This window comes from Suncus etruscus, chromosome 16 (assembly GCF_024139225.1).
Source record: "Suncus etruscus isolate mSunEtr1 chromosome 16, mSunEtr1.pri.cur, whole genome shotgun sequence".
Lineage (NCBI taxonomy): Eukaryota > Metazoa > Chordata > Mammalia > Eulipotyphla > Soricidae > Suncus > Suncus etruscus.
Genome location: NC_064863.1, coordinates 81,797,138 through 81,813,993, shown reverse-complemented (window position 1 = coordinate 81,813,993; position 16,856 = coordinate 81,797,138). Strand labels below are relative to the sequence as shown.

General features: G+C 35.5%; 1 protein-coding gene across 1 annotated transcript in view; it reads right to left on the bottom strand.

Moving 5' to 3' along the window:
- GRID2 (glutamate ionotropic receptor delta type subunit 2) overlaps positions 1 to 16,856 on the bottom strand; it is a 1,564,419-nt gene that overhangs the window by 588,986 nt on the left and 958,577 nt on the right. The window contains exon 8 of the mRNA XM_049789891.1: positions 1,692 to 1,811. Within this exon, the coding sequence (XP_049645848.1) occupies positions 1,692 to 1,811 (120 nt within the window). The remainder of the gene's footprint in view (positions 1 to 1,691; positions 1,812 to 16,856) is intronic.

Here is a 16,856-nt window from a genome sequence, read left to right as displayed (position 1 = left end):
AAAAGCTGGACTAAATGGCATTCCCACCAGCAGTGAATAAGAGTTCCTTTCTCTCCACATCCCTGTCAGCACTGATAGTTCTTGTACTTTGTGATGTGTGCCAGTCTCTGTGGAATGAGATAGTACCCCCTAGTTGATTTGATTTGTATCTCTCTGATGATTAGTGAGGTGGAGCATTTTTTCATGTGTCTTTGGCCATTTATATTTTTTATTTGAGAAAGAATTCATTTCTTCTCCCCATTTTTGATGGGATTGGATTTATTTTTCTTGTCAAGTTCTGTCAGTACCTTGTATATTTTTATATTGGCCCATTATCTGATGGGTATTGAGTGAATAGTTTCTCCCATTCAGTGGGTGGTTTTTGTGCTAGTCAAGGAAAAGACCAAGGTTCAATCCCCCTGTGTCCCATATGGTCATCCCAAGCCAGGGGCAATTTCTGAGCACGTAGCCAGGAGTAACCCCTGAGCATCAAAAGGGTGTGGCCCGAAAAACTAAAATTTTTTTTTTAAAATTAACTGGAGATACAATACAGAGGAAGGGACACTTTGTAAGTAATAGTTTGGGTTTAATCATTGACTCCACATATGGTCACTCAAGCCCTACCAGGAGTATTCTTGACCAGAGAGCCAGTAGTAAACCCTGGGCACCTCTGGGTATATAAAAACTTACCAAAACATCATATTCAAGAAGAAAATATTATTATTTTATTTTCTACGTATTAAAATTCCAAGTAAATATGAAACCAATAAATGAGGCAGAATAATAAAGTTGTTAGAATATATTTTAGTATATTATTGTATATTCTCATGGTAAAGATTATTTTTTGAATAGAGTAGAATAAAATAAGAGAAATTTTTAATTCCTTAAGAAGTAAAGGTACAGTAGTAGAATAAAAGTAAATGAGAAGAAATTGTCTGCAATACACTATAGTGACTTATTCGAAATCTATGTATAACTTCTAGAATCAATACTAAAAGCAAAATAAAGCCCCATAGATATAGCCAAAGATTTGAATGGTTATTAACAAAAAACAAATTGAAGAGAAACACATTAAAAAGTTGAAAAATCTTTCTATAACCATAGCATTGCAAACTGATATCACAAAACTGTATCATCATATGTATGTGTTTATAAAAACAAATCAGTACAAATGTAATGCAACAAATCACAATTTAGTAAGCTTGTAGAACAATGAGCTCTCAATGCACAACTAGTGATACTGTGACACATAAATTTATAAATAATGTGTAAAACTGAAGTTAGTATCTATTAAACATAATGGTAAGTTTTTCTTTTTATATTTAGGACTCCTTCACCTGGAAAAAATCTACAGAATAACCAAATTGCATGTTCAATAATATTTAAAATAGCATTGCTATGATAGTTTTAAAAAAGGAAACAAATCACAATAGATGCTGACACTTCTCATAGAAAAGACATACTACAGCTACAGAAACAGGAATAACAAACAGTGAAGAGGAGATAATGCAGCAGTTGATATGATGCTTGCCTTGCATAAGGGAAACCCATATTTGATCATCAGCACTACAAAGGATCCCTGGGATGAGTTACGAGTAATCACTGAGTGTAGAGCAAAGAGTAAGCCCTGAGCTTACTTCAGTGTGTACTTTGAGAGAAGCAAAACAAATTGTAGCTAATAATGAAAAATACATATTCTTCAATGGTCTTACTTTGCGAACGCCTCGTCCAAGTTCTTCTCCATAGTTAGTTCCAAGAATTTCAAAGTGGACATTAGGATTGCCTCCATTTTCCCCAAATTCTAGATCTCCAGTCAATCCATTAACTCCACCCTAAAGGAGAGAAAATATACTAAAGTACTATTTCAGAAGACATGAAATAATAATAAAAATAAAACATAAAGGAAGGGGGAAAACATAAAGGAAAATTCTAAAAACACAATGTCTACAAATATTTTTGCTTTCGATTTATTATGCATCATTTTAAGTATGTGCAGAGCAGAAGAGTAAAGTTGAAAATAATCATGAGTCACTTAATGAAATTTTATACAATTCACTGGAAAATTTTAACCCAAAATGTCAAATTTCTACAAAAAATGACATTACGTGTTAAAACTGAGGCAAAATTTTATGCTAGGATTTTATCCATCATATCTTGTGACATGCAAATATTCCTTATTCAGGGTAAAAAAGATGCTCTGAAAATTACATAAATATATCTGGAGACTAATTTTGATTTTTTGTTTGTTTAGGGATAGCACCCAGTTATGCTCAGGTCTTACTCTTAGCTCAGCTCTGGGTTGATCCTAACGGGGCTCAGGGGCTATTGGATTACTGAAGGGGTCTCAAACTCAATTTACCTGGGGGCTGCAGGAGGCAAAGTCGGGGTGAGGCAGGGCTTCATAAGGGATTTCACAAAATAAAGTCCTCAAACGTCATTATTAACAGTTTAATTATTCCTTCTGAACATGAATAGACAATTGAGTGAAGATCATGAACAGTTCTTCTGAACATGGCATCTTTTGCCTATTCCATGCTGTCAAAGACTTGACAGTGCTTCTTCTCAAAAATATGAACCACATTTGGCTATAGAGAGGAAGCAGTTGAGACCCTCAGTATGGCTTGAAAATGATCATCATTAAGTCTAGACCTGTAATTTAACTTATTGAATTTCAATGTGGAGAATAACTTTTCACACAAATATGTGCTCCCAAAAAGGCACACGGTGCACTTGAACATTCAGGAAAATTCAGGGAAGCTGGGGGGCAATTCTCTCAAAAATTGCCCATGAATGTCTGCTTTTCCACTAATCTCTCTGAACTTGGCTTTGAGATCAGAATTGCATTGCAGGTCGATGAGCTGCATTTGAAGCACAGGAGGGACATCTAGCACATCAAAGAAAAAGGGGTCCACAAAAATTTGGAAAGTGGCTCTGTGCTTTTTGAAGTCTGCAAATCTGTGATCAAATTCCTTCTCTAGCTTAAACATAGCATCAATATATTTCTCACCACTGAATGGTATGCCTGCATCCACAAGTTCCTTGGGAAATGGCAAAAGTTTGTCTGAGAGAGTTGGGATTTCCATAACACAAGTTTTGTGGACAATGCTCTCATGTTGTCATAGGCAGCACTGATAAGCTGCCCCAAGCCTTGTAACATCTTGTTTAGTACACTCAGCTTATGTGTGATGTCAACAAGAAAAGCTAAGTCCATGAGTCATTTGTGATCACTCAACTCAGAAACAGCATTCCCATCCTTCTCCATGAAGGCTTTCACTTCTTCTCTCAACTCAAAAAATATTTTCAGGACATTTCCCCTGCTGAGCCAACATACCTCTGTGAAAGAACACATCTCCATATTCTGACACGATTTCCTCTAAAAAAGCATGGAACCTCCTGTGCTTTAAGCCCCTGAATCTGATTTGGTTGATGCATTTCACAACAACAGACATCACATTGTCACACACAGGAATTTACTGCAAAGGGCCTGCTGATGGTTAATGCAGTGAAAAGCAATGGCCTTCTCTACACTCTCCCCTTCAAGTTTTTTTTGAACAAGTGCTACCAGTCCATTTTTCCTCCCTGTTATTGACGGCGCTCCATCGGTTATTATTCCAAAAAACATCTTCCATGGAAACCTTCATTCTCAATGGCATCACAGAGATGCCAAAATATCTCATTAGTGGTGGTATGGCCTTGCATTGGAATTATTGTGAGCAGCTCTACTGTTAATTCAAAATTGCAATCAACACCACAAACATAAATTGTGAACTGTGCAGTGTTTGTTATATCTGTGCCCTTGTCAAGAGAAACTGAGTATGCATCAAAACATTTGGCTTTCTCACACAGTTGATGATAAATGTCACTTGACATGTCAGAAATGCACTCTGCCACAGTGTTGACAGAAAGGCTGATTTTGCTAAACTGACATTTATTTTCCAGACAGATAATACTTGCAGCCTGTAACATGCATTAGAAAAGGAAGAACTAGAAAGCCTAAACAGACAAATCACCTTAGAGGAAATTAAAGATTTATTTAAGAAACTCCCTAGGAACAAAATTCCAGGCCCAGATGGATTTACAGGTGAATTTTATCAAACATTCCTAGAAGACTTACTACCACTTTTCCATAGGCTCTTCCATGCCATCAAAAAAACAGGAATCCTCCCCAACTCCTTTTATAAGGCTAATATCACACTCATCCCCAAAGATTGCAAAGACACCATCAAGAAAGAAAACTATAGACCAATCTCACTAATGAACATAGATGCAAAGTTACTCAACAAAATCTTAGCAAACTGAATCCAGCACTTCATCAAAAAGATCATATATCATGACCAAGTGGGTTTTATACCAGGAATGCAAGGTTGGTTCAACATATGCAAATCAATCAACATTATAGATCACATCAACAACAAAACATACAAAAACTACATGATCATATCAATCAATGCAGAGAAGGCATTTGACAAAATTCAACACCCTTTCATGTTAAATACACTCAGCAAAATAGGTTTAGAATGAACCTTCTTCAAGATAGTTACAGCTATCTATGAAAAGCCTACAGCCAACATTATACTTAATGGCAAGAAACTAGAAGCATTCCCACTAAGGTCAGAAATTAGGCAAGGCTGTCCACTCTCTGCACTCTTATTCAATATAACCTTAGAAGTCCTAGCAATGGCAATCCAACAAGAGAAGAAAATCAAAGGAATCCAAATTGGGAAAGAGAAACTCAAACTATCTCTATTTGCAGACGATATGATGATATACATTGAAAACCCTAAAGAGTCCACAGTAAAAGTTTTAGAAACAATTAACCAATACAACAAAGTGGCTGGATACAAAGCCAATACACAAAAGACTGTAGCATTTCTATATACAAACAACGAAGTTGAGAAGAGAGAGATTAAAAATGCATCCAGGATCTTTAATACAGAAACACGATACCAACAATAGAGACTGTGTGAAAAATAAAAGTGTGTTGGCACTACAGACAATGTCTTGGGTTAGACGATCTAGCTTGCCTGGAACCTAGAGTTGGTCTTGTGCCAGGAAACTTCAGGGGTCGGGTCTCTTTGTATTTGGGCCAAGGTTATTTCTTTCCATGTCCCTCATATTTTGGTGGGCCTATGCAAACAACAATTGCCACTCTAACACCATTTTTACTGTGCTCCTTTGACTCTAATCCTTAAAAAGAACCCACTTAAAATGTGAGGTTAACTTAAGCTAATATGCCTGTATATGGAAATGTAAAAAAATACTATGCCTGTAATTTTTAAGGAGTTACGTAAGTTTTATGGCTTTAGATTGCCTTGTGTGCTGTTAAGAAATATAATGTGTTACAATCTGGGAACTTGAGGGACAAAGTAATTGTACATGAATTCTGTCTTATTTATCTTAATGTTCTTTGGCTGAAATTTCAAAGTTAAGATATCAGCAAGGGAACTTCTGAGAATTATGTTATGGGTGATTGTCCTTCCACTGTAACTTTACCTTGTCCTCTTTTTTTGCATCCTTGTTCTCATAATTAAAAATAAAAAATAAAAAAATGCAATTCCATTTAAAATAGTATAAAAAATATCAGGTACCTAGGAATCAACCTTACAAGGGAAGTGAAAGACCTATACCAGGGAAACTTTAAAACACTCCAGAAAGAAATTGAAGAGAATCTAAAGAAATGGAAGAACATCCCATGCTCATGGATAGATAGAATTAACATAGTCAAAATTACTATCCTACCCAAACTACTGTATAGATTTAAAGCAATCTCTATCCAAATTCAGACATCATTCTTTAAAGAATTAGTACAATCAATCACAAAATTCATCTGGAACCACAAAAGACCCAGGATAGCCAAACACATACTAAAAAACAAGAAGCTGGGTGGCATCTCCTTACCTAACTTGAAACTATACTATAAAGCCATAGTGATCAAAACAGCATGGTACTGGAACAGAGACAGGACCTCAGACTAGTGGGTCAGAACAGAATTCCCAGAAATAAACCCCCAGATGTACAGCCAACTAATATTTGATAAAAGAAGCAAGAACGTGAAATGGAACAAAAAAAGTCTATTCAACAAATGGTGTTGGTACAACTGGAAAACCACTCCTTATACAAAAGTCAACTCAAAATGGATCAAAGACCTTCTACAGTAATTAAGGTATATTAAATTCATTGGGAATTTGTAGCCGCATCTTTCCTTTAGCATGATAGATACTGATTACCCAAAAAGATAAAAATTCAGGTCAGAGTTCATCATATACTGTTAGTTCATCCATTTCTTAATTTAATAGTATATAAATTATTTAATATTTATAAATTCAGATAATATTCCAAGTTACTTCTATGCTAAAATATTTGAGTTTTGAACTGATATCACGTTTTAGACAAATTATTTGAAAATTGCTTCACTTTATCTTTATGTATATAACTATATTTTATTACTCATATTGTTTTCTTTTTTTTTTTTTTTTTTGAATTTTTGAGCCACACCCGGTGGTGCTCAGGGGTTACTCCTGGCTGTCTGCTCAAAAATAGCTCCTGGCAGGCACAGGGGACCATATGGGACATCGGGATTCGAACCAATCACCTTTGGTCCTGGATCGGCTGCTTGCAAGGCAAACACCGCTGTGCTATCTCTCTGGGCTCATATTATTTTCTTTTGATTATTTTTATAACTTATGTTGTTTATTCTATACCATTTTGTCTCATAGAGTATCACACAGCATTAAGTTAATAACATTAAATAAACAATGACCAGGCATAAATGTCAGAACTAATCAATTATATTTAAAGAATGACAAGAATCAAAAAAATGTGACTTTCTCTTTTATTACTAAACTTTAATAATTTTATAAGCATATTAAATTTAGAATATAAGATTTAGTAATCAAAACCATGTATTTCTTTCAGAATCAGACTTTCTGCATTTGATCATTTATGTATCTGTGTCTACTAGACATATTAATGTGAATATCAAATAGTCATTTAATATCCTTATTCTCATTTTTATTTGTCTTTTTTGAGAGTCCTTAGATTTATTTATTTAATATAATTTTTAAACACGTTAAATTACAAATATGATTGTAGTTGGGTTTCAGTCATGTAAAGAACAACCCCCTTCACAAGTGCAACATTACTACCACAAATGTCCCAAATCTCCTTTCTCCCCACCCACCCCACCTGTAATCTAGAAAGGTTTTCCACTTCCCTAAATCATTCACAATGTTATGATAGTTCTCAGTGTAGTTATTTCTCTAACTGCACTCAACACTCTTTGTGGAGAGCTTCATGTCTTGAGCTGGATTTTCCAGCCCTCCTTTCTTTATCTCTGAGGATGATTGCAAAAATGTCTTTTCTTTTTCTTTTTTTTTCTTTTATTTTTCTTAAAACCCATAGATGAGTGAGACAATTTTGAGTCTATTTCTCTCCATTTGACATATTACCCTCAGCATAATAGATTCCATGTACATCCATGTATAGGAAAATTTCATGACTTCATCTCTATGACGGCTACATAATATTCCATTGTGTATATGTACCACAGTTTCTTTAGCCATTCATCTGTTTAAGGGCATCTTGGTTGTTTCCAGAGTCTAGCTATTATAAATACCTTGGCAATGATTATAGGTGTGAGGAAGGGATTAAATATTGTATTTTTGTGTTCCTATGGTAAATCCTAGGAGTGATATTGCTGGATTGTATGGGAGCTCTATTTCAAGGTTTTGGAGGAAACTCCATATCGCTTTCCATAAAGGTTGGACTAGATGGCATTCGCACCACTAGTAAAAAAAGAGTTTCTTTCTCTCCACATCTTTGCCAGCACTACTTATTCTCATTCTTTGTGATGTGCACCAATCTGTATAGTGTGAGATGGTACCTCATAATTGTTTTGATTTGCTTCGCCCTGATGATTAATGATGTGGAGCATTTTTTCATGTGCCTTTTGGCCATTTGTATTTTTTTATCAAAGTGTCTTATCCCCATTTTTGATGGGATTAGATTGTTTTTCTTGTAAATTTCTGTCAGTGCCTTGTATATTTTGGATATTAGCCCCTTATCTGATGGGTATTCGGTGAATATTTTCTCCCACCCAGTGGGTGGCTCTTGTATCCTGGGCACTGTTTCCTTTTATGTGCAGAAGTTTCTCAGCTTAATATATTTCCTCCCATCTGTTTATCTCTGCTTCCACTTGTTTGGAGAGTGCAGTTTCATCCTTGAAGATGCCTTTAGTCTCAGTGTTTTAACTATGTGTTGTTCTAAATACCTTATGGTTTCAGGTATCAAGGTCTTTAATACATTTGGTTTTACCTTTGTACATGGGTTCTAAGTTCACTATTTTGCCAGTGCCTAACCAGTTCTGCCAACACCATTTGTTGAAGAGGCTTTCCCTGCTCCATTTAGGATTTCTTGCTCCTTTATAAAAAATTAGGTGTTTTTATGTTTGGGGAACATTCTCAGAATACTTCAGGCTATACCACTGATCTAAGGTCTGTCTTTATTCCAATACCATGCTGTTTTGATAACCATTACTTTGTAATACAGTTTAAAGTTGGGGAAAGTAATGCCTCCCATATTTCTTTTCTCAAGGAGTGCTTTAGCTATCCAAGAGTGTTTATTGTTCCAAATGAATTTCAAAATTGTTTGTTCACTTTTTTGAAGAATGTCATGGGTATTTTTAGAGGAATGACATTAAATCTGTATAATGCTTTGGGGAGTATTGCTATTTTAATTATTTTAATCCTGCCAATCCATGAGCAGGGTATTTGTTTCCATTTCCTAGTGTCTTCTCTTATTTCATGAAGCAATTTTTTATAGTTTTCTTTGTATGGATACTTCAAGTCTTGCTTCAAGTTGACTCCAAGATATTTGAGTTTGTGTGGCATTAATGTCAATGGGGTTGTTTTCTTAATGTCCATATCTTTCCTATCATTACTGGTTTATAAAAAGCCATTGATATTTGTGTGTTAATTTTGTAGCCTGCCAACTTGCTATCTGAATCTATTGTTTTATAAATCTTTTTGGTAGAGACTTTAGGGTTTTCTATGTAGAGTATTATGTCATCTGCAAGCAGTGAGAATTTGACTCTTCTTTTACAATCTTGATTCCCTTGATTTCTTTTTCTTGCCTAATAGCTAAAGCAAGTAATTTGAGTACTACGTTGAATAGCAATGGTGAGAGAGGACAGCCCTGTCTTGTACCAGAATTTAGAAAAAAGGCTTTCAGTTTTTCTCTACTGAGATTGATATTTGCCATTTGCTTGTGGTAATAACCATAACTATACTGAGAAATGTTCCTTTCATTCCCATCTTGCTGAGAGTTTTCATCAAGAATGGGTGTTGGACCTTATCAAATGCTTTCTCTGCCTCTCTTTGCATGATCATGTGATTTTTTCCTGTTGTTGATGTTGTGTTTTATTTTGATATATTTATGATTGCTAAACCATCCTTGCATTTTTATCATATGATAAATATGATCTTTTTTTTTTTTTTGGCCACACCCGGCGGTGCTCAGGGGCTACACCTGGCTGTCTGCTCAGAAATAGCTCCTGGCAGGCACAGAGGACCATATGGGACACCAGGATTTGAACAAACCACCTTTGGTCCTGGATCGGCTGCTTGCAAGGCAAACGCCACTGTGCTAGCTCTCCGGGCCCAAATATGATCTTCTTGATAAGGCATTGAGTACTAATGGCCAGGTTTCTGTTGAGGATCTTTGCATCTGTGTTCATCAGGGATATTGGCCTGTAATTTTCATTTTGGCAGCAACTCTGTCTGGTTTTCATATCAAGATGATGTTGGCTTCATAAAAGTTATTTGGAAGTGTACCCGTTTTTTAGAATATTTTAATGTATTTTACACAATTTTATAGTATTTATTAGTATTTGGGAGCAAAAATTAACATCTTGGTGTGATCTATTAATTTCATTTACTATTTTGTATATGTATGGAAGGTAGGAGCAATAAAAAGTTAAAAATATAATGATGAGTCCAATATAGTTGTCAATTAGCTCTCTACATAAAGATTTGTAATTTATTTATTAAATCTCCTTAATGGGACACACTAAGCTAGAGAATTATTGTAGTTAATAAATTTGGAATTTCACAAACAATTATCTGAAATATATCCTGGAAACTTTTTATTGTAAAATAAAATGATACAGTACAGGTGGATACCTATTTTGTGATCTAAGTCTCAAAACCTTATTTTGGAGAAAATTTGTCTAGTTATAATATGATAAAAATACAATAATGTTAAATTCCCTATCATCTCTCTTCTTTGTCTGTCACTTAATTACCTCTATAATTAATATGAAATAATTTTATCCTGTTAGTCAGTTTGACATAGTACATCAACCATGAATAAGCTTCAAATAATAAATTTTTCACTTAGGATTTTAAAGATGGGGTTGCATAATATATTTTATTATCATTATATACTACAATGTATTATTACCTTATATATCATTTAACATATTTTATATAATTAATATTATTAACTTGAAAACACTGTAGATTTTAGAAGTAAATATAGCTTACATTATTGCACATTAGTTCAAGCTGCTGGTATTAAGAAATCTCTATAAAAGCGTTTCTTGTCATTAATTTTATACCTACTTCAGTAAAACTTTTTCAATATATCATGAATTAAAGTATATTAATGTTTACTTTCTAGGGGGAAAGATGAAATATTTGCATACCAATTGCTACATTATCATATATATTGCATACTGATGTTATTGTTACGCTGCAAAAATGCCATACTACTGTTTTCCATGTAAGTACTAGAAAGTTATTAGTGTTTAATTTTTAGGGAAAGAGATAAAATATTTGCATACCAATTGCTACATATCAAATATATAGCATACTGATATTATTTCTACACTGCAAAAATACTATATGGTTGTTTTTTACATTTAAGGACTATACTGCCAAACAATAATTTTTGATATCCTAAATCAATATTCATATGAATACTGCAGTCTTATGTTTAACTTATATTTCATTCTGAGCAGTTCAGTTTACATCAAGTACAAAAGAAAAATCACATAAATCACAGAACCTGAATTTAGTTTGCTGTGACCTCCATTTACTTCGGCTTTATAATTTATCTTCTCTGTGTTGTGTTCTTTAATGGGTATTAGCATGTGCAATCAGGAAAACCTCCCCTTGTGGAGTGATAAAGAATAATGAAGAGGTCAATACTTCAAGCACACAAACCCTTTGCTGAATACCCTGGTTATCTGACCCAGACTTAACCTCTCTGAATTTTGATTGTCTAAGAATATTCCCATACTTTTGAGTTTCTATTTTTTCATCTATCTTCAAATCATTTTTTGAAAGGGAAGACTTGGTAAAAAGGTGTACAGGTCAGATGGTTACGAGTAGTCATTAATTTTTAGTACACACAATTGAACTTTAAATCTCTGGGTGAGGCTGCAGTTTCTAAACAAAATAAGTGTGAAATATTAGAGGTGTGGATAACACAAATAATTTATAAATGTCTTTAAATCGACAGCACAAATTGCTGTCTAACTTAACTCTTTTTAAAACAGCAAGTTACCTTGGTCTGGTTTCATCCTACCTATTTATAAAAAATGAGGTTCAAATATAGGAAGCAGAAAAGAAGAAAAATAAAATCAAGAGATTCAAAGGTTGGGAAAAGTTAACACCAAGCCTCAATTTCTGAAAAGGCAACTGCTTGTTGTACCCTTCTGAGTAAGATAAATTAGAAAAAGGAAGAAATTATTTTCACCTGTCCTTAATGTTAATAAGAAATTTAAAGATATTTTCCAGGAATCAATGAACATCAAATATTTATAAGATTTCTCTAATTCACTAATACATTTTCCTAAAATCCTTGAACCTACAGACATGCTCAGAACCAAAGACAAGTTGTCAAGTCTAGATGAAGCCAGAACTGCAGTGAACTGTTTTGAGATACAATGTCAGTGACAAATCCTGATGCCCTCATAAGATAAAAGAAGAGAAATTCCTACAGTCTATCCCTTTACCCTCCAAAAATGAGTAATGGGCTAGCATATGTTACAATGTCAAATTAAAACCTTGATATGTAAGATGTTTAGCAAATTTGAATAACCATATAACTTTCACGTGTATAAGTTTGTATAAATATCAGTTGTATATATACTCATAATTTATTAGAAGCCAGCTAATAAGTATATAGAACAATGAGCAAATAGGACAATTGCTAGCATTTTGACCATGCTATCTATAATCTAAAGAAGATGAAACGGAGGCCCATAGCATTAATAAATTGAGAAGGAACTCCACCTCATCTCACAACTTATTTCTCTGCATTTGCTGTATAAATGTAGATCAGAGTTAGTACTTCTTAATCTATTGTTTTCTTGACCACAAGTAGTGACCCTCTTTGTCTCTGAGCATTTTCTTGGGATTGAATGCAATTTGTCCTGTTATAAGAAAGGCTATCCCAGCTTTATTTTCCATTGACATGAATAATTGATTTCCATTTTTTTTTTACTCTAAGCCTGTGTCTATCCTGTACTTTTAGGTGTGTTTCTTGCAGAGCCAGCAAAATGTGTAACACATTTGCTGGCAAACCTGTAGAAACATATGGAAGAAAATGTGATAATAGTCGGAGACTTCAACATGCCATTATCACCCAACAGGCAGAAAACTAGCAAAAACATAAAAGCTCTAAATGAGAAACTACTCTTGCCAGGTATGTGGTTTGGGGAGGCCCCATACTGGAGCCCTTCTTCCTGGCCTGGGGAGTGCTGGGAGGCTTGGCAGGCCCCCAGACATCCTGTCTTTTCCCCCTGACTCCAGGCCTTCCCTGGGTGCCAGCTCAGATGGCCAGAAATGGTTCAGGTGGACTCTTAGTGGTCCTCAGGCTTCCCCCCTCCCTCCGTATTCCATGGGGGAGGTGCATGGGGAGGAGCGACGGCAGACATCTGGCTTTCGGTTCACTCTTTGATTCTGGAGACCAACTCTTGCCAGGTACGGGGATTGGGGAGGCCCCATACCGGAGGCCTTCTCCCTGGCCTGGGGAGTGCTGGGAGGCCCCCAGACATCCTTGTCTTTTTTCCATGACTCCAGGCCTTCCCTAGGTGCCAGCTCAGATGGCCAGAAGTGGGTTCAGGTGGACTTTTAGTGGTCCTCAGGCTTCTCCCTTTCTCCCTACTCCATTATATTACTTCACCTGTTTTGTTTCTGCTTGGTAAGAAACCTAGAAAAAAGTTTTGCCTGGGATCAAAGCTCAGATCAAAACTAGGGCACAGATATTGATATTTGTGTCATTCTTACTCCCAAATACACCAGAAATAGAATATGGCACCATTCCTTTTGCATAAGCACTCTAAAAAAGGGGAAATCGTATGCATAGAAACAAGCTCTTATCTGCTAGGGATAAGAACCCATACATTTTATAATACAGGGGCACCTCCCACTCTGAGCATGTCTCATGTGGACTCAACTTAGACTCCATGTGATTGAACAGCGACCGTCCAGCCCAGAGCCCCAGAGCCCCAGAGCCCCAGATCCCAGACATAGAATTGGCACAGTTCCCAGCAACAGCACCAGGAACCAAACTCCCCCCTGGGAAGTTCCTGCTCTGGCACAAACTTGCACCAGGTTTGATATGGCATCCTGACAAGGAGGAAATGGCAACAAGTTGATTTAGGAGAGAATTGCCCTAGCTCATCAACTAACGGTATGATGAAATCTGAAGACATGTCATCTTTTGCTCTGTGCAAAAACCAAGATAGCTAACTACAGAAGACTGACTTTGTTAACCATGACTGGGAAGGACTTATCGTGGGACCAATAAAAAAGATCCTAGCCTAGATGAGAATTTGTACAAAAACCAATATCTCAAATTCCAGAGGCCTAACTTTGACAACTGCAACTGACAACTTCTGGAACCATAATAAAAGACTCTTATCCTGTCCTAGGATCTGAGTAAAAATCAAGACCACTAATTACAGAAGACTAATTACAACAACAATTATGAAAGCTTCTGCACCTCAAAGAAAATAGTGACTAGAATACAAGAGCCACCTGCAGAATGGAAGAAACTATTCACCCATAACCATGAGATAAGGGGCTAATATTTAAATTATACAGGGTACTAACAAAACCTAACAAGAAAAATACATCTAACCCCAAAATAATGTGTGGGCATATACATAATGGAATTATGCAGCCTACAGAAGAGATGAAGTCATAAAATTTTCCGATACGTGGAAGGGCATGGAAACTGTTCTGTTGAAAGAAATAAATCCAAGGGAAAGAGATAGACACAGAATAGTCTCACTTATCTATGGGTTTTAAGAAAAATAAAAAACAGTCTTTTTATAGTGCTCAGAGACAATAGTGAGGAGAGCCAGAAGGACTGGTTCATGCAATGGAAGCTCACCACAAAGAATGGTGTTTGCAAGTAGAGAAATATCTACATTAATTACTATCATGACAATGTTAATGAGTGAGAGAAATAGAATGCCTGTCTTGAATACAGGCAGGGGTAGGAAGGAGGAAGATGGTGGGCAATGGGGATGGGAATGTTGTACTGGTGAAGAGGGCTGTATTTTTTTTTGACTGAAACCCAACTACAAACATTTTGTAATCATGTTGCTTTGACAAAGATATTTAAAAATGTGCACCTACATTACTATGGTTACTAATTTCAAGTTTAATTTTTTATGTCTTTATGTATATGATCACACATTATTTTGTGTATTCATACCACAGTTTCATTAGACATTCATCTGTTGAATGGCATCTTTTTTGTTTTCAGAGTCTGGGTATTGTAAATAGTGCAGCAATGAAAGTAGGTTTGAGTAAGGCATTTTTGTCTTATATCTTTGTGTTCCGATGTTATTTAATTGGAGTGGTTTAGTTGGATTATATGGGAGCTCAACTTAGTTCTTTGAGAAATCTTCATATTATTTTCCATACATGGACTAGAAGGCATTCCCAAAGCAATGAATTAAATTTTCTTTCCCCCCACATCCCTGACTGTTCTTGTTTTTTGTGATGGGCCACTCTCTGTGGTGTGAGATGGTACCTCATTGTTGTTTTGATTTGGATCTTCCTGGTAATTAGTGATGTGGAAAATGTTTTTTTTTCTTTTTTTTGGGGGGGTCAAACCTGTTTGACGTTCAGGGGTTACTCCTGGCTATGTGCTCAGAAATTGCTCCTGGCTTGGGGGGACCATATGGGATGCTGGGGAATCTAACCTCAATCCATCCTATGCTAGCGCTTGCAAGGCAGACACCTTACCTCTAGCACCATCTCTCCGGCTCATGGAACATGTTTTTCATGTGCCTTTTGGCCATTTATTTATATTTCCTTTCTGAGGAAGTGTCTCTTAATTTCTTAAACCCATTTCTTTTTTGGGGTTAGATGTATTTTTCTTCTTAGGTTTTGTTAGTACCCTGTATAACTTACATATTAGCCCCATATAGATGGTTATTTGGTGAATAGTTTCTCCCATTCGGCAGGTTGCTCTTGTATCCTCATCACTATTTTCTTTAAGGTGCAGAAGCTTCTCAGCTTAAAATAGTCCCACCTGTTTATTTCTGCTTTTGCATTTTTGGAGAGTAATGTTTCCTCCTTGAACATGCCTTTAGACTCAATGTCATAGAGTAATTTACCTACATGTTGTTCTATCTACCTAATAGTTGAGGGCATAATATCACAAGGTATTTAATCCATTTAGATTTGACCTTTGTTCTTGGGGTTTGATGGAGGTCTGAGTTTGGTTTATTGCATGTAGCTGACTAATTATCCCAACACCATTTGTCGAAGAGACTTTCCTTGCTCCATTTTGCATTTCTTGCCCCTTTATCAAAGATTAATTGATTGCACGTCTGGAGAACATTTTCTGAATAATAAAGTCTATTCCATTGTTCTGAAAGTCTGTCTTTATTCAAATGTTATACTATTTTAATGACTACTGCTTTGTAATAAAATTTAAAGTTGGGAAATATGATGCCTCCCACATTCATTTTCCTAAGAATTTCTCTAGCTCTTCGTGTGTGTTTATTGTTACAAATGAAATTCAGATTTGTTTAAAAATGTCCTGAGTATTCTTGGATTGTATTAAATCTGTACAATGCTATGGGAAGTATTGTCATTTTAATGATGTTAATCCTGCCAATCCATAAACAGTGTATGTGTAAACTCATTTCCTTGAGTTTTTTTTATTACTTGTTGCATTGTTTTGTAGGTTTTTTGTATAGGTCCTTCACCTCTTTACTTAAGTTGACTCCAATTGTTTTAGAATTTGTCTGAGACTACTGTAAATTGGATTTTTAATGTCCATTTCTTCTCTATCATTATTGGTGTATATGAAAGCCATTGCATTTTGTGTGTTGATTATGTAGCATGCCACTTTGCTATATGAATTTATTGTTTCTAGAAGATTTTTGGTAGAGTCTTTATGGTTTTCTAAATATAGTATTATGTCTTGTGAAAACAGTGAGATCTTGACTTCTTCTTGACCTATCTGGATGCACCTGATATCTTTTACTTGCCTAATTGCTATGGCAAGAACTTCCAACACTATGTTGAAGAGGAGTGTTAAGAGGGCAGCCTTTTCTCATAACAGACTTTAGAGGAAAGCCATTTATTTATCTCCATTAAGAATAATATTTGCCATTGTCCTATGGTATATGACCTTGACTATAATGAAAAAAGTTCCTTATATTTCCATCTTGATGAATGATTTTATCACAAATGGGTAATGGACATTATTGTCTGTTTTCTCTGCATCTATTGATATGAACATGTGGTTTGTATTTTTTCTTTTGTTGGTATGGTGTATATGTTGATTGATTTAAGTATGTCAAGCCATCCTTGTATTATTGGAATGAACCTGCAATGTCATGA